We start from the raw sequence: 18,762 nt of genomic DNA, 5'->3' as shown, positions 1-18,762 counted from the left end.
TGACACCAACAGTGAAAGGGTTAAAAGCATGGAAAAGGAGTGTGGTTTAACACTTCTTGTGCAGTTACTCCCAGGCATAATCACACTTTCTCTGGTAGTGATTGACGAGAAAGAACATAACATTATAATCATCGATGTAACTCCTCTATATGCAGTGACTACCTCACCTCACTATTATGTCTATTTATTTGAGTATGATTGTCTGTATTATGCATTTTGTTTATAATTATGAAGAACCTGTGATAACTGGATTAAAAAAGTTGTCAAAAGTAATGTGAACATACGACATTTTATAGTGCCCACAGCAGCATACTTCTTATGTCATGGCATCTCCAGCACTACTAATGGCAGGTATTAGGTTTGAAAGAAAGCAGGATCCAGCACTACTGTTGGCAGGTATTATTATTATTATAATCAAGGGGGAAGCGCTAAACCCGGAGGATTATACAGCGCCTGGGGGGGATGTGGAAGGCATTCAGGCTTAATTCAGGGAACTGGAGCACAGATCCATTCCCTAAATCAAGAGCCCCTCACCAACATCAAGGAACCTTCCTTGAGGGGTAGCAGGTATTAGGTATTAGGTTTGAAAGAAAGCAGGATCCAGCACTACTGAGACTTCCTCTTAGGTTTTCCCTTTTCTGGGATAAGCTCCTCCCACTTTGCAATGATGCCAGATGTTGTTCTCAATAACTTCGCAAAAGAAAATTAAGAAGAATCTAAAAAGTCGGAAAAAATTAGCGAAAATTCACTACACGTGCAGGGATATACTACCCATGCAGTTGTCAAAAAAATGTTTTTAAGACCATAATTTGTTGTAGAAACATTGCACAAACATTAGACTTACACCAAAATGTTTCCAGACAGCTGAATTATTTTTCTGTAACCTTTTATAATTTTTTCATAATTTTTTGTACTCCACCTGCACAGAAGGGTAACATCCCATAATTGATAAATTATGCACAATATGGCATTACCAACATTAAATAACAATAAAATACATTGTACATTATTATACTTGTGTTCTTTTTCTCTCATATGAACAGGATTCTGACCTTTTAGCTTAACCTTCAGGGGATGATTCATTTCTTTACCGTATTGTGGGTACTCACTGGTGTCTCTGTTTTTCATTAATTTTTGGAATTTTTCATTTAATAGTTTTGGGCTGCCATAAACAACAGATAAGTGAAACTACAACTGTAGATATGGGGGAAACTACTGTATAATGGTCACTATGCTTGACAAACACAGAGTTTGTGGCCATCCTGGGAAAACCAAGGTCCACTCAGCATGACCACAAAAATAATTTACAAAGGAACTACCATTAGAGGGACTGCCTTGAAAAATACTGTTTTAAAGATGAAATGTTGTCTCAATATAAGTTCTGATCTGTAGTGATGTGTTTCAGATGCATATAATTTTTAACACATCAACTGTTTCCTGCCCTCCAAAAAGGAAGAAACACTTCACCATCACTGTTGTCCCGGTGCCCAGCCTCCCTTCGGACTGCAGGCACTGTACCTCCCACCTCCAAGACTCAAGTCCAGCTTGCTGCATATATCTTCTTTCTTTCAACACACCGGCAGTATCCCACCGAGGCAGGGTGGCCCAAAAGGAAAAATGAAAGTTACTCCTTTTACATTTAGTAATATATACAGGAGAAGGGGTTACTAGCCCCTTGCTCCCAACATTTTAGTTGCCACTTATGACATGCATAGCTTACGGAGGAAGAATTCTGTTCCACTTTCCCATGGAGATTTTCAGTTTGTATCTTGACTATTATTTAACATTCCTGTTACGACCTTTTACTAAACTGATAAAAACTCCCTATCTGTGGTTTTTAGTGTACTGCATATATACTATAGGTATTAATTTAGTACAAACATGGGAGAAGCTGATATATTAGGCACATGAGAAACACTTGGGTATCTTTAACCCTTTGATTGTTTCAGTCGTATATATATGACTTACGAGCCACCGTATTCGACGTATATACACTCAAATTCTAGCGGCTTCAAATCAAGCAGGAGAAAGCTGGTAGGCCCACATGTGAGAGAATGGGTCTGTGTGGTCAGTGTGCACCATATAAAAAAAATCCTGCAGCACACAGTGCATAATGAGAAAAAAAAACTCACTGTTTTTTTAATTAAAATGCCGAAATTGTGGCCTATTTTCGTATAGTATTATGGTTGTATTCTCATTTTCTTGGTCTCATTTGATAGAATGGAAAACATATTATAGAATTAGACTGATTTTAATTGGTTTTACTATGAAAAAACCTTGAAATGGAGCTCAAAGTAGGGGAAATGTTTGGTTTTTGCCAATGTTCAAAAGTAAACAAATGATGTCATTTTCCAATAAATGTCCAAGTAGCCATTCTAATATGCAGTCATGAATGGGCTGACATTATTGATACAATTATTACAATATTGCAGTAGTCTGCATAACAGTAAATCTTCTATTTTTTGTTTGAATAAAAATTTAAAATAGAAAGCAAGAGTAATATCAGAGGGGCCTGGAGATGTGACTAATGAACAAAGAAAAATGTTATTTTAGAGTCAGGAATGTCTGCATTGGTCATTCTGGACCCTATTTTAAAATTGTCATATTTTTTAAATTTTGTGAAATTGGCCAAATTGCAAATTTCTGACCACGTTATTGGGTAGTTGAAATCGGTAAATGGGTAGTTTCTTGTACTCAATTGATAGAAAAAAATGGAGTTCTAAAGAAACAGCTATGAGTTTGGTCAACTGGAAAAATGGAATTAGCCAAAAATAGGGCTCAAAGCGGGCGAAATTGCCGATTCGTAAATATCGCCGAGGTTGCTAACTTCGCGGGAGCGCAATTCCGTCAGTTTTCCATCAAACTTCGTTCTTTTGGTGTCATTACAATCGGGAAAAGATTCTCTATCATTTCATAAGAAAAAAATAATTTTTTTTGGGGGGGGGAAAGGGGGATTTGCAACACCAGGAGACACCTCAGGATTTGGGGTTGCGACAGTCAAGGGGTTAACCCTTTGACTGTCGAAGGGCCCAATCCTGAAGTTGCTCCTGGTGTCGCAAAATATTCGAAAAAAAAAAATTATTTTTTCTTATGAAATGATAGAGAATCTTTTCCCGATTGTAAAGACACCAAAAAAACGAAATTTGATGGAAAACTGACGGAATTACGCTCTCGCGAAGTTAGCGACTTCCGCGATATTTAAAAATCGGCAATTTCGCCCACTTTGAGCCCTATTTTCGGCTAATTCCGTTATTCCAGTCAACCAAACTCATAACTATTTCTTCAGAACTCTATTTTTTCTATCGATTCAGCACAAGAAACTGCCCATTTACCGATTTCAACTACCCAATAACATGGTCAGAAATTTGCAATTTGGCCAATTTCACGAAAATTAAAAAATACGACAATTTCAAAATAAGGTCCAGAATGAACAATGCAGACATTCCTGGCTCTAAAATAAGATTTTCTTTGTTCATCAGTCATGTCTCCAGGTCCCTGTGATATTACTCTTGCTTTTTATTTTGAAATTTTATTCAAACAAAAAATAGAAGATTTACTGTTATGCAGACTACTGCAATACTGTAATAATTGTAAAAATTACATCAAACCATTCATGACTTCGTATTAGAATGGCTATTTGGACATTTATTGGACAATGACATCATTTGTTTACTTTTGAACATCGGCAAAAATCAAACATTTCCTGTACTTTGTGCTCCATTTCCAGGTTCTTTTTATAGTAAAATTAATCAAAATCACCTCCATTTCTATAATATAGTTTCCATTCTATCAAATGAGACCATGAAAACGAGAATACAACCACAAATACTATACGAAAATAGACCACAAAGTCGGCATTTTAATTAAAAAAAACGGTCGGAGTTTTTTTTTTCTCATTATGCACTGCATGCTCCAGGATTTTTTTTATGTGGTGCACACTGACCACACAGACCCATTCTCTCACATGTGGGCCTACTAGCATTCTCCTGCCTGATTTGAAGCCGCTAGAATTTATGAGTATATATACGTCAAACACGGTACCTCACAAACGTATATATACGGCCGCGACAGTCAAAGGGTTAAAAGAGGGGTTTGGGATATTGGCAGTTTGGAGGGATATGTTATATATCTTTATATGTGCTTCTAAACTGTTGTATCTGGGCACATCTGCAATGACTGATTATGTATGAGTGAGGTGAAAGTGTTAAATGATGATGAAATTATTTTCTTTTTGTGGATTTTCTTTCTTTTTGGGTCACCCTGCCTTGGTGGGAGACAGCCGACTTGTTGAAAAAAAAAAAAATTAAATGTGGTGTTGCTTAAAATTTTGTGGCAAATGAATACAAATGTGATTTTTTTTTTAGTTTAGTAAATCTTTTCAGCTAACTTCTACAAGAACTGCTTCAGCAGATCTGGCTCTTGAACCTCCTTCAAGAGCTTGAAGTACATCACTGTTACACACAGCTGATGTGGCTGTTAATTGCTCAATACTGGTTGTTGCTTGAGGTCTTTCTTGATTTGATGCAGTGAAGAACATTTCAATAGCACCCATTAGGGAGATGTGTTCACGACTCAGGCGCACTTCTGCTTCAATCTGAAAAAGGTGATTTAAAGTTGTAATTCCAAAATAACTACTAATTCAAAATAAACCTCTCCTTATTACAAATAAAATTTTTATTACATTACCTATATTCCCTTTGGGATTCCCTTCTAAATACAGGCAGGCTTCGCTTTACGGTGTTTTGCTAATGCAGTGATTTTCAATTATATCCATTCTTCATTGATTCAGACTTCCTACAATAAATATATTCACCACTTACTAAAAGCTAAGGACAAAAATATTTTAAGTAATGTGTGTACTGTACATGCATTTTTTAGTGTAAACATGTTATCAGGCTTTTATATGCATTTGAAAATAAAAAAGAAAGGCTGTTTCACTTTACAGCGATTTTCGCTTTACAGCAGTAGCCCGGAGCAAAACCTGCTATACAAGCAGGGCCCACCTGTGCATTATCATGAGAAAAAAAGTCAGCCATATCTAAGAATATGTTTCTGGCCTGATTCCATTCACCTTAAGTCCTCTGTGTCATCAACTGTACTACTCCCTCACTTTTTTCTTTTAGGATGTTTGTTGTCTTCTAAGCAATTCTATGATAAATCATTCAATGTCAAACTATCATATGGGGAGTAGTTAAAATTGCTTTACATTTTTCCAAGGTTACTGACCAATTTTGCTGAGAATTTTCTACTTTATAACATTAATAGGTTACAAAAAGACCTCACATAATACAAAGGTTACGTTGTGAGTTGTCTGTTTAAGCTATATCAGCTGATGTCTGTAGGTTGGCCATCTGTTGAGGTTATTAGAAGTACATCATATGCTGTATTGAGCCAATCAGCAACTAACTTTCCCCAGGCCATATAAATCTTTAAACAAAAAAGTTTTCATGCCTGAGTCACCTTTTTAAAACTTTTACTGCATGCAAACTCAGGCAAAAAAGCACTAATAATTTTTTGAATATAAATAGGAAGAGCATTCTATTGAAAGCATCCTATATTGGTGTGCACTATGAGAGGTCTTACTGTACCTTAAATATTAAACTTTTTTCTGATCAGAATAATAATTTTGAAGTTTTTTTAATTTACACAAAATTATTTCATGTCATAATTGTGTGCACTTTGGACGTAAAGCTAACATTTAGTATTTTGAATAAAAATTTCTTCATATACAACAAAATTTTCAACTACAATGCATACTGGTTACAAGAGTCAAATTTTAAATATATAACAGAACTAAATGAAACAGTCATCATATAAGTGTCCTGAACAACAACATCTCACAAGCAAGGAAGCTTGTCCTCAAGTTAATTATATTATTTATTCATGAACCTGATTTACTTCCTGCCCTTGACTTTTCTCCTGAACCTGTTACTCTTTTTAATACTGTATCTGTAGACTTCAGTGAGAGGTGTACAGATACAGTACCTCTTAAGTTTGATTTTGTTTTCCAAGGTGGGTTTGCACTGAAAATTGTCCCTGTCCTACAGGCAGAAATGATGATGAGAAAATTAAACTGGAGGTGCGAGGTACAGTGCCTGCACTCTAATTTGCAGTTTAGAGGGACATCTGAACTGTCATATCTGTGTGCCTCTGGTAAGTGATAGTGTGAATGATGGTGAAAGTGTTTCTTTTTCAGGTCACTCTGCCTCGGTGGGAGACGACCAGCGTGTTAAAAAAAAAATGAAAAAGTCAGCATTTTGGGGGAAATTAAAATTGTTTCTTCCATTTTTACCCATTAATAATTTCTACTTTATCTGAAGAATTTTATCCAATTAAAAATCAGTTAGCCTTAACATAAAAAAATTAGTTAGCCTTTATATCAAAGTAATTGCAGTAATATATTTTATTATGCATTTTACTGTACTGGAATAAACTTACCTCATCCTTTAACTGTGTAAAAGGTAGGACTAGCGCTGGAGTTTCATCCAATGTATCACTATAAACATCTGCAAGAAAGCTAAATTCAGAATGCTGCAAAGGGAATAAAGTTGTAAAATATTATAAAAATTATTTTGAGAAGAACGTCTGGAAAAATGAAGACAAGAGGAAACGGCAATAGAATAGCACAAGTTCAGGGGAAAATAAAGACAAAATGAAAAAAAGTATTTAAAGAAAGGGTGAAGGAGGTAGAGTTATTTTATATACTTATTTTAAGGGAAGTGTAGCAAAAGTTAAAACCACATAGGACAAAAAAAGGGGCATGGTTTCTAGGTACATGTAAGAAAATAGGGGCATGGTTTCCAGGCACAGTTTAAGAGTACAATATGGAAGAAACAAGAAAAATGGTTTCCAGTAAAAGTGAGATTGTAACAAGATTAAAAGAGAAGTGAATGCTAATGAATGTCATTTTAAAGGGACAAATCACAATAATTTTTTGGAGATGAGAAACTTGTTTGGAGTTATATTTTGTGTATTATAATCAAGTCTTAATTAAACAGTTTTAATTATATTTATTACTGTATTATAAAAAATGGGCAGTACTATAATTATAATAAAAAATATTTATAATATATAAATGAGCTAAACAAAATGTAAATGCTTGTACAATTAAGACTGTCTAATAGTTTCAATTTACATTACACATATGAGCATTCGAAAAAAGTGAACCCCATAAGGTATTCCCATTACAGAGAGCCCTAATAAATTCCCTAAATTCCCTCTGCATGATAATTTTCATGCAAAATAAATAATAATAACTCAAAGTACATAAAATATCATTAACAAAAACTTATTTAAAATTTACACAACACAGTAGTTTTAGAGATGAAATTAGTAGCAAGCAATGATTGCAATGTATCCTAAAAATGCAGAAAGCAATGACTAACACAAAATTACACTGACAACTATTAATAAACTTGCATAAATGTAACAACAATACATACCAATAACGATATTTGCCACATCAATAAGAACTAGTTTATATGCAGGGTGCCGAATATACTTTTTCAAGAAGGTCAGTAAAGGTGTTAAACTCTTTACATTTCTACCGGCAACAGCAGTCTTAATTCCTCCACACCTGTTAAGAAAATAGATGTCTATGCTGGTGAACATCAATCAGTATTGACAAATTTATCCAAATGCATTTACAGGGGAGAAAAGTGAAAGTTATATGAAGGCTTTTGCAACATGCAATGATGCATTTCATGAGTTAAACATCTTCAAGACAGTGTAAAACAGATATGTTTTGGTTGGCACTAAGACTGAGCAAGGGATACCTGATTCTAATGACACCCTATACCAGCACTTCTTACATGAGCAATAAAGTACAGCAATACCTTACATAATACGGTTAATGAGTATCAAAAAAATACAGCCTCTCCTCACTTAACGACAGAGTTCTGTTCCTAAGACCACGTCAGTTAACGAATTTGTAGCTAAGTGAGGAGCATACTATAGTGGTAGTGGATTTGTGTCAACCATCCTTGATATTGTTTTAATGTCACCTTTGCACCATTTATAACATTTCTGGTATATTTTTAAATGTTTATACAGTAGCGTACTGTATATTGTAATAAGCAGAATAGAGAAAATCAGCTCCAATATACATTATTTAGGTGTGCATACTGGTCAGAGAGCCCATCGTAGGCTGACTCGTCGGTAAACGAGTACATCACTAAGTGAGGAGAGGCTGTACTGATATAGCCAAAAATTTTGGTATAAAAAATATTAATTAAGAAGGAAAAATTGTACCTTATTTCCTCAAACACAGCTAGTAAATTATCAAGATGAGAATTTGAAGTTAAACTCACTCAAATACAGTGGACCCCCGGTTAACGATATTTTTTCACTCCAGAAGTATGTTCAGGTGCCAGTACTGACCGAATTTGTTCCCATAAGAAATATTGTGAAGTAGATTAGTCCATTTCAGACCCCCAAACATACACGTACAAACGCACTTACTTAAATACACTTACATAATTGGTCGCATTCGGAGGTAATCGTTATGCGGGGGTCCACTGTAATCAAGAAGTAGACCCCAGAGCTGGAGCTCTACTTCATCAAACACAGTTGAGCCTAGAAACTGGAACTCAATTTACTAAACAGCTGAGAAGCAGGTTAACCCTTTGACTGCCGCGGCCGTATATATACGTCTTACGAGGTACCGTGTTTGACATATACATACTCATAAATTGTAGCGGCTTCAAATCAAGCAGGAGAAAGCTGGTAGGCCCACATGTGAGAGAATGGGTCTGTGTGGTCAGTGTGCACCATATAAAAAAAATCCTGCAGCACACAGTGCATAATGAGAAAAAAAAACTCCGACCGTTTTTTTTAATTAAAATGCCGACTTTGTGGTCTATTTTCGTATAGTATTTATGGTTGTATTCTCGTTTTCTTGGTCTCATTTGATAGAATGGAAAACATATTATAGAAATAGAAGTGATTTTGATTGATTTTACTATAAAAAGAACCTAGAAATGGAGCTCAAAGTAGGGGAAATGTTTGATTTTTGCTAATGTTCAAAAGTAAACAAATCATGCCATTGTCCAATAAATGTCCAACTAGCCATTCTAATATGCAGTCATGAATGGGTTGATGTTATTTATACAATTATTACAGTATTGCAGTAGTCTGCATAATAGTAAGTCTTCTATTTTTTGTTTGAATAAAAATTTAAAATAGAAAGCAAGAGTAATATCAGAGGGGCCTGGAGACATGACTGATGAGCAAAGAAAATGCTATTTTAGAGCCAGGAATGTCTGCATTGTTCATTCTGAACCTTATTTTGAAATTGTCATATTTTTTAGTTTTCGTGAAATTGGCCAAATTGCAAATTTCTGACCACATTATTAGGTAGTTGAAATTGGTAAATGGGCAGTTTCTTGTACTCAATCGATAGAAAAAATGGAGTTCTAAAGAAATAGCTATGAATTTGGGCGACTGGAACAATGGAATTAGCCGAAAATAGGGCTCAAAGTGGGTGAAATTGCCGATTTGTAAACAGCGCCGAGGTCGCTAACTTCACGAGAGCATAATTCCGTCAGTTTTCCATGAAATTTCGTTTTTTTTGGTGTCATTACAATCGGGAAAAGATTCTCTATCATTTCATAAGAAAAAATAATTTTTTTTTTTTTAAATTTTGCAACACCAGGAGACACCTCAGGATTGGGGGTTGCGACAGTCAAAGGGTTAAAAAGGCTGAGTTCAATCCCTTCAAATATCTGAATTGGCAGACCCATATGCTGCAGTCCCCCCCCCCCTCCCCCACCTCAAATATACGAGGTCAGACTAACAAACTAGAGCTTGGTAAGTAGGACTACCAGAATACAAATATGTACATACAGTGTTGTACTGTAAATATTGTGAGAATGACTATTGTAAGCCATGGATGTATTTTGTGGAGTGGATGACAAATTATGGCAAACTGGTTAAAGTAAAAGCAATAAATGAAGATAAGGGACTATAGTAATAGGAAGGAAAGTGCTCGCTCTGACCTAGTAATTTTAAAAGTTACATATATAAATATGTTTGTTTGGCAATAGCACAAGCTTTATTTGAAACCAAATGGAGCAACTATAAAAATGCATGTAACTGAGTCTCATTCAAATTCCTTTGATATTTTGAAAGATTACCACTGTTTTCAATGACTGTGCATGTTGCCTTTTCACCAAGGCAATGTATATTATGACTAAGAGATAAGGCAAATATCAAGAGAAGCTTACCTTATCAGTGCCTGGAACACTGCAACTGAAACATTTGGTGTTTTGTTACAAATGAATTTCTTCATAGCTGCATCCAGTGCAGTGCTGAATTTAAACTTGCGTAACATTATATCGTATTTTGCCAATTTATCATTTGCTGCATATTGTACAACCTGTTACCAAATTAAATTAAAATATGTCACTTATGGATTCAGAAAAGGCACATGACAGGGTAGAAAGAGGAGTAATGTGGTAGATTTTACAAATGTATGGAATAAGTGGTAGGTTACTATAAGCAGTAAAGTTTTCATGTACATAGTGAGGCTCAGGTGAAGGGATGTAGGAGTGAGGGGGAATTTTTATTCTATAAAAGTAGGGCCTAGACAGGGAAATGTGATGTTGCCATGATTGTTTAACATATTTATAGATGGAGCTGTAAAAGAAGTGAATGCTAGAATGTTGGGGAGAGGTGTGGGATTAAAATATACAGAATCCAATACAAAATGGGATTTGTCACAGTTACTTTTTGCTGATAACACTTCTTTTGGGAGATTCTGATGAGAAGTTTGCAAAGGTTGGTAGAGGAATTTGGGAGGGGATGTAAAACAAGGAAATAAAAAGTGAACATATGAGAGAGAAAGATGAAAGTAACAAAAATATCTATGCAATAAAAGTCAGACATCAGATTGGAGGGAGAGAGTACATCATCTTTTTTTAAACAATCATTTAATCACTGTCTTGCCAGAAGGGTTCTGATATCACAGTCCAGATGACCCTCCAAATTGCAGCATCCTCACTCCTTCAGAGTGCAGGCACTGTATTTCCCACCTCCAGGATTCAAGCCTAGCTAACCAGTTTCCCTGAATCCCTCCATAAATATTACCTTGCTTACACTCCAGCAGCATATCAAATCATAAAATCCACTTGCCTCCACTTATTCCTATCTAACACGCTCATACAGGCCTGTTGGATGCCAGAGTTTCTAGCACACAAAACCTTTATCTCCTCTCTCCAACCTTTCCTAAGCCAACTCCTAAACCTTTTTCCCTCTACCCCAGATTTACATACCCTCCTAGTCATCTTAATTTCTCTCCTTCCAAACTACCTCAACAACCCCTCCTCAGCCCTCTGAATAATACTTTTGGTAATTTCACACCTCCTCCTAATCTCCAAACTCTGGATTCATTGCATAATATTCACACCCCACATTGCCCTCAAACATGAATCTCTACTGCCTCCAGTCTCCTCCTGGCTACAACATTCAAAACCCACGCTTCACACCCATACAACAGTGTTGGTACTACTATACTCTGGTACATTTCCCTTTTTGCCTCCATGGATAAATTTCGGTGCTACTTTAGAATGCGGTCTACCAGCTCATTTACACTTTAGTGTGCAGTTTGTGGTTAGGTTAGGTAAGAAAAGGTCAGCACAGGTAGAAAAATTATAACATAAAAGGTAGACCGCACGTTAAAAGTCAGCTCACAGCGTAGACCATGAATACTGCAGTAGACTGCATGCTAAAGTAGCACCTAAATTTCTTTAACTCCACAGATGCCTCAATGCACAACCCACCTTATTTCCTTCTGTCAATTCTATGGTTCACCTCATCTCTTACAGAACCATATGCCGACAAGTCAACTCCCAAATACCTGAACACTTTTACTTCCTCAATATGCCCTCCCTCCATTCAGATTTTTGGGAGCAAAATTGTCAGTGATGACATGTACTTAGCTCTGTGAAGACCTGTTTGTGTGCTCTCTGTGAATCTGAACCAGGATGCCCTCTCTTGAGCAACTTTACCAGCAGCTGAGAGAAGAGCTCAGAGTTGTTAAGCTGAGAGAAGAGCTCAGAGTTGCTAAGCTGGAGATACGGCGATTAACGGAGGAGAACAAGAGGATTCGTAGTAATCCTCCTGTTGTGAGTCCCCAGGTTAAGAGGGAAGCTTGGTCAGTTGCCGGGCAACATGGAACCAAGCTGAAGATCAAGAAAACGGTTGGAGAGGCAGAAACAACGAGAAACCAGAAGACTACCGTGGAAACTTCCAACCCATTCTCGGTGCTACCTGACGAATGTGAGTGTTCTACTGGGAATGCCACAACGGGCACCAAAGAAGCATTGGCAGACGTGAGTGAGACATCCCTAGAAACCCCAACGAAGACCATCGAGAACGTCTTGACGAATTCTACAAGTGGTGTAATGCTACCTGGCGAATGTGAGTCGACTACTCTGAGCATCACGACGGACAACGCCAAGGAAGGTAAAAACATTGTTGTTGTTGTTGGGGATAGCCAGATTAGGTACATGGATAGGGCATTCTGCTTGAAGGATAGGAGTAGGAGGCAGAGAGTGTGTTTTCCTGGGGCTGGAATGAAGGATATTGTTAGCCGTCTGGATGACATCATGAGAGGTAATGGGAGAAATCCTATTATCTGTCTCAGTGCTGGAGGCAACGATGTTGGCAGACGTCGGAGTGAGGACCTGATTAGCAGGTATAGGTCAGCAATAGAGATAATTAGGAGGAAGGGTGGGAAACCTGTCACATGTGGCATTTTGCCAAGGAGAGGAGTTGGAAATGAATGGTTGTCCAGAGCAACTGGTGTCAATTGCTGGCTGGACAAATACTGTAAGGAAAATGCGGTAACATTCACTGACAACTGGGACCTCTTCTATGGCAGAAATGATATGTATGCCAGGGATGGGGTTCACTTATCTAGGTGTGGGGTGGGAGCACTGGCAACTGCAGTGGAGGGAGCTGTTAGGGCTTTAAACTAGGAATAGTTAGTGGTATGGGTTTTGACGGAAAAACACTGAAGTCGCAGTGTAGTAATATGAGTACTAGGAGAACTAGTAATAGGCAAAATGAGGTGGATATTGGAAAGCCAGTGGCACTAATTGACAAGGACAGTAATAGGTTTAGTGGAATAAAAGAAAGGAGCAGGAAGGGTAAAGACAGAGGAGGGTCTTTAACCCTTTCAGGGTCCAAGGCCCAAATCTGGAGTCACGCACCAGTGTCCGAGAATTTTCAAAAAAAAAAATTTGTTATTTTTTCTTATGAAATCGTAGAGAATCTTTTTGTGAAGGTAATAAAACAAAAAGTACGAAATTTGGTGGAAAATTGACGAAATTATGCTCTCGCGAATTTTGATGTGTCAGCGACATTTAGGAATCGGCGATTTTGCCGACTTTGACTCCCATTTTAGGCCAATTACATTATTCCAATCAACCAAATTCTTAGCTATTTCACTAGTATTACTTCTATTCTATCGATTGAGCACAAGAAATCGCCAAGTCAACTGTTTCAACTACAAAATAAAGTGATCGGAAATTGTTAATTTGGCCAATTTAACACAAAGTTCAAAATATTCCAATTTCAAAATAGGGTCCAGAATAAACAATGTAGGTATTCCTGGCACTAAACTAACATTTCCTCTGTTCATTAGTTATGATTTGAGGCTTTACAAATAAATTCCATTTTGATTTTTTATTCACATAATGAATTTTTATTCACACCAAAAAATAGAATGTATATTAGACCCACCAGCTGACGTGTATTAGACGTGTGAGGTCGTTTGTTTACTCTTAAATATCGGCAAAAATTTAACATTTCCGCTACTTTGAGCTCAGTTTCAAGCCATTTCCAGTGCTAAAACCAATCAAAATCATCTCTATTTCTGTAATATGTCTTCCATTCTATCAAATGAGACCAAGAAATCGCAAATATAACTATAAAAAACATACGAAAAAACACTGCAAAGTTGCTATTTTAATCGAAAAATCACGATTTAAGTTTTTTTCTCTCATTATACACAGTGTGCTGCAGGATCTGTTTTATGTGGTGCACACATACCACATAGATGTATTCTCTCATATCTAGGCCCAAATGTACCACTCACAGTTTATCAGAGTGAGCTGAGCTCATGGCGTAGATCTACGGTTTGGACCCTGAACGTAAAGCCGTAGATCTACGGGACGGACCCTGAAAGGGTTAAATATATATTACACAAATAGTCGCAGTGCTAGGAATAAGATGGACGAGTTGAGACTAGTTGCTAGTGCAGGTAACATTGATGTATTTGCCTTAACTGAGACGTGGTTTAATTCAAAAAGTCGGGACATGCCTGCGGAATGTCACATTCAGGGTTTTAAATTGTTCCAAGTTGATAAAAGTGTCGGGAAGGAGGGTGGGGTGGCATTGTATGTCCGAGATCGCTTGAACTGTTGCATAAAAACGGGTATTAAGTCTGAAGTAACACATACAGAGTCTGTTTGGATAGAATTTTCAGAGGGGCATGAAAAATTAATTTTAGGTGTGATATACCGTCCCCCAAACTTAGATAGGGACCAGGGGAGACTACTATGGGAGGAAATTGTTAGGGCCACAAGGCACGATAATGTAGTAATTCTAGGAGACTTTAACTTTAGTCATATTGATTGGAATTTCTTGACTGGGAATTTAGAATCATATGACTTCTTAGAAGTAGTTCAGGATTGTTTTTTGAAGCAGTTTGTGACAAAACCTACAAGGGGTAATAACCTGCTTGACTTAGTTCTGGCAAACAACGAATCCCTTGTTAATAATTTAGAAGTTTCAGAGGAACTGGGTGCTAGTGACCACAAATCAATTACATTTAGCATTGAATGGAAGTATGATAGTAGGGATAACTCAGTAACAGTCCCAGATTTTCGCTTAGCAGATTACGATGAGCTTAGAGAACACTTATCATCTGTTGACTGGGCTAACGAAGAGAGCTATCAATATGACAGTTTTCTGAACACTATACATGCTGCTCAAAGAACGTTTATCCCTTATAAAGAAATTAGATCAAATAGGAATGACCCAAAATGGATGAATAATAGGCTGAAATATCTACTAGGGCATAACAAAGGAATTTATAGGTGTATCAAAAGAGGCGAGGGTCATCTTATGAATCAGTATATTGACATTAACCCCTTCAGGGTCCAAGGCCCAAATCTGAAGTGGTGCCCCAGTGTCCAAGAATTTTCAAAAAAAAAAATTTGTTATTTTTTCTTATGAAATGGTAGAGAATCTTTTTGTGAAGGTAATAAAACAAAAAGTACAAAATTTGATGGAAAATTGACGAAATTATGCTCTCGCGAATTTTGATGTGTCAGCGATATTTACGAATCGGCGATTTTGCCGACTTTGACTCCCATTTTAGGCCAATTACATTATTCCAGTCAACCAAATTCTTAGCTATTTCATTAGTATTACTTCTATTCTATCGATTGAGCACAAGAAATTGCCAAGTCAACTGTTTCAACTACAAATTAAAGTGATCGGAAATTGTTAATTTGGCCAATTTAACACAAAGTTCAAAATATTCCAATTTCAAAATAGGGTCCAGAATAAACAATGTAGGTATTCCTGGAACTAAACTTACATTTCTTCTGTTCATTAGTTACGTTTTGAAGCTTTACAAATAAATTCCATTTTGATTTTTTATTCACATAATGAATTTTTATTCGCACCAAAAAATAGAAGATTTACTGTTATGCAATACTGTAATAATTGTATAAATATCATCACCATATTTGTGAATGCATATTAGACCCACCAGCTGGCGTGTATTAGACGTGTGAGGTCATTTGTTTACTCTTGAATATCGGCAAAAATTTAACATTTCTGCCACTTTGAGCTCAGCTTCTAGCCATTTCCAGTGCGAAAACCAATCAAAATCATCTCTATTTCTGTAATATGTCTTCCATTCTATCAAATGAGACCAAGAAATCGCAAAAAGAACTATAAAAAACATACGAAAAAACACTGCAAAGTCGCTGTTTTAATAAAAAAATCATGATTTCAGTTTTTTTCTCTCATTATACACAGCGTGCTGCAGGATCTGTTTTATGTGGTGCACACATACCACATAGATGTATTCTCTCATATCTAGGCCCAAATGTACCACTCACAGTTTATCAGAGTGAGCTGAGCTCATGAAGTAGATCTACGGTTTGGACCCTGAACGTAAAGCCGTAGACCTACGGGACGGACCCTCAAAGGGTTAAGAGGGACATTAAAAAGGGGATAAGAAAAGCTAAAAGGGACTATGAAATTAAAGTTGCTAGGGATTCTAAAACTAACCCAAAAAGTTTTTTCCAGGTATATAGAACAAAAGTCAGAGATAAGATAGGTCCCCTTAAAAATAACTATGGGCATCTTACTGACAAAGAGAATGAAATGTGCTCGATTTTAAATAATTATTTTCTCTCGGTTTTTACACAGGAAGACACTAATAATATTCCGGTAATTAATTTTTATAGTGGGCCAGAAGAAGATAAATTATGTAACATCACAGTCACTAGTGAAATGGTTGTGAAGCAGATAGACCGATTGAAGCAAAATAAGTCACCGGGTCCTGATGAGGTTTTTTCAAGGGTTCTTAAGGAATGCAAAATGGAAGTCTGTGAACCATTAACTAATATTTTTAATTTATCTCTTCAAACAGGTGCAGTGTCTGATATGTGGAAGATGGCTAATGTAATTCCTATTTTTAAAACAGGGGACAAGTCGTTACCGTCAAATTGCCGCCCAATAAGCCTGACCTCAATTGTAGGCAAATTACTAGAGTCAATTATAGCTGAGATTATAAGAAGCCATCTAGATAAGCATAGCTTGATTAATGATACTCAGCATGGATTCACAAGAGGCCGGTCTTGTCTAACTAATTTATTAACTTTCTTCAGTAAAGCTTTTGAGGCTGTTGACCACGATAAAGAATTTGATATTATTTACTTAGATTTTAGTAAGGCATTTGATAGAGTTCCGCACCAAAGACTGTTGAAGAAAGTAGCAGCTCATGGCATTGGGGGAAGGGTGCTCTCGTGGATCGAATCATGGCTCACAGACAGGAAGCAGAGAGTGTCCATAAATGGGGTTAAATCCGAGTGGGGGATCAGTAACAAGTGGCATTCCACAGGGATCAGTCTTGGGCCCGTTGTTGTTTATAATATATATCAATGATCTTGATGAAGGAATTACTAGTGATATGAGCAAATTCGCCGATGACACGAAGATAGGTAGGATAATTGATTCAAACGTAGATGTTAGGGAACTTCAGGAGGATTTGGACAAACTCTACTTTTGGTCAGAAAAGTGGCAGATGCAGTTCAATGCAGATAAATGCAAGGTTCTGAAGCTCGGGAGTGTCCATAACCCTAGCACTTATAAGTTAAATAATGTAGAACTTAGCCATACAGATTGCGAAAAAGACTTGGGGGTTATGGTAAGCAGCAACCTTAAACCAAGACAGCAATGCCTAAGAGTACGTAATAAGGCAAATAGATTACTGGGATTTATATCAAGAAGTGTAAGCAACAGAAGTCCAGAGGTCGTACTGCAGCTTTATACATCATTAGTAAGGCCTCACCTAGATTATGCAGCTCAATTCTGGTCTCCATATTACAGAATGGACATAAATTTATTAGAAAACATTCAGCGTAGGATGACTAAATTAATACATAGCATTAGAAATCTTCCTTATGAAGAAAGATTGAAGACTCTTAAATTACATTCACTTGTTAGACGAAGAATGAGGGGAGACCTGATCGAAGTGTATAAGTGGAAGATAGGTATTAATAAAGGGGATATTAATAAGGTCTTGAGGATCTCTCTCCAAGAGAGAACCCGCAGTAATGGATTTAAATTAGATAAGTTTAGATTTAGAAAGGACATAGGAAAGTATTGGTTTGGAAACAGGGTAGTTGATGAGTGGAACAGTCTACCTAGTTGGGTGATTGAGGCTAGGACTTTGGGTTGTTTCAAATTTAGGTTGGATAAGTACATGAGTGGGAGGGGTTGGATTTGAATGGGACTTGCACATCAGAGCTTATTTCTTGGGTAGCATTGAAAATTGGGTTGGGCAAATGTTTTGTTAGTGGGATGAATTGTAAAGGACCTGCCTAGTATGGGCCAACAGGCCTGCTGCAGCTTTCCTCCTTTCTTATGTTCTTATGTAAAAGATGAGGTGAACCACAGAATTCATTAGGGGGAAAAGGTGGGTAGCGCATAAAGGCATCTGTGGAAACAAAGAACTTCATCCATGGTGGCAAATTCGAGTGTACCATAGTATAGTGGTAACAACACTGTTATAGGGGTGCGATAAATGGGTTTTAAATGTTGCAGCAATGAGGAAGCTGGAGGCAGTGGAAATATCATGTCTGAGGGCAATATGAGGTGTGAATATTATGCAGGGAATTTGAAACTTTGAGATTAAAAGGTGTGGGGTTACCCAAAGTATTATTCAAAGGGCTGAGGAGGGGTTGTTGAGGTGGTCTGGACATTTAGAGAAAATGGAGTGAAATAGGATGACTATGATGGGTGTATAAATTTGGAATGGAGAGGAAGGAGATCATCCCAGGATAGGTTGGAGGGAGGGCACGAAGGAAATTTTTAAGTATGGAGGGTTTGGACATCCAACAGGCTTGTATGAGTGCATTAGAGAGTGATGAGTGAGGGCCAATGATTTTTATGCCATGATGTGTTGCCTGAATGTTAGCAAGGTAACATTCAGAAAAGGATTCAGAGAAACTGATTAGT

At 37.0% G+C, this 18,762-nt stretch overlaps 1 protein-coding gene across 1 annotated transcript in view; it reads right to left on the bottom strand.

The window, feature by feature from the left end:
* Nucleotides 1-4,349: 4,349 nt before the first annotated feature.
* LOC128696746 (U3 small nucleolar RNA-associated protein 15 homolog) overlaps nucleotides 4,350-18,762 on the bottom strand; it is a 45,331-nt gene continuing 30,918 nt past the window's right edge. The window contains exons 8-11 of the mRNA XM_070094525.1: nucleotides 10,224-10,375; nucleotides 7,443-7,576; nucleotides 6,439-6,506; nucleotides 4,350-4,594 (exon numbers count right to left, since the gene is read on the bottom strand). Coding sequence (XP_069950626.1) covers nucleotides 4,379-4,594; nucleotides 6,439-6,506; nucleotides 7,443-7,576; nucleotides 10,224-10,375 — 570 coding nt within the window. The 3' untranslated portion in view covers nucleotides 4,350-4,378. The remainder of the gene's footprint in view (nucleotides 4,595-6,438; nucleotides 6,507-7,442; nucleotides 7,577-10,223; nucleotides 10,376-18,762) is intronic.

Source organism: Cherax quadricarinatus, chromosome 46, assembly GCF_038502225.1.
Source record: "Cherax quadricarinatus isolate ZL_2023a chromosome 46, ASM3850222v1, whole genome shotgun sequence".
NCBI classification, from domain to species: Eukaryota; Metazoa; Arthropoda; class Malacostraca; order Decapoda; family Parastacidae; genus Cherax; species Cherax quadricarinatus.
This window is presented reverse-complemented; position numbering and strand designations above follow the sequence as displayed.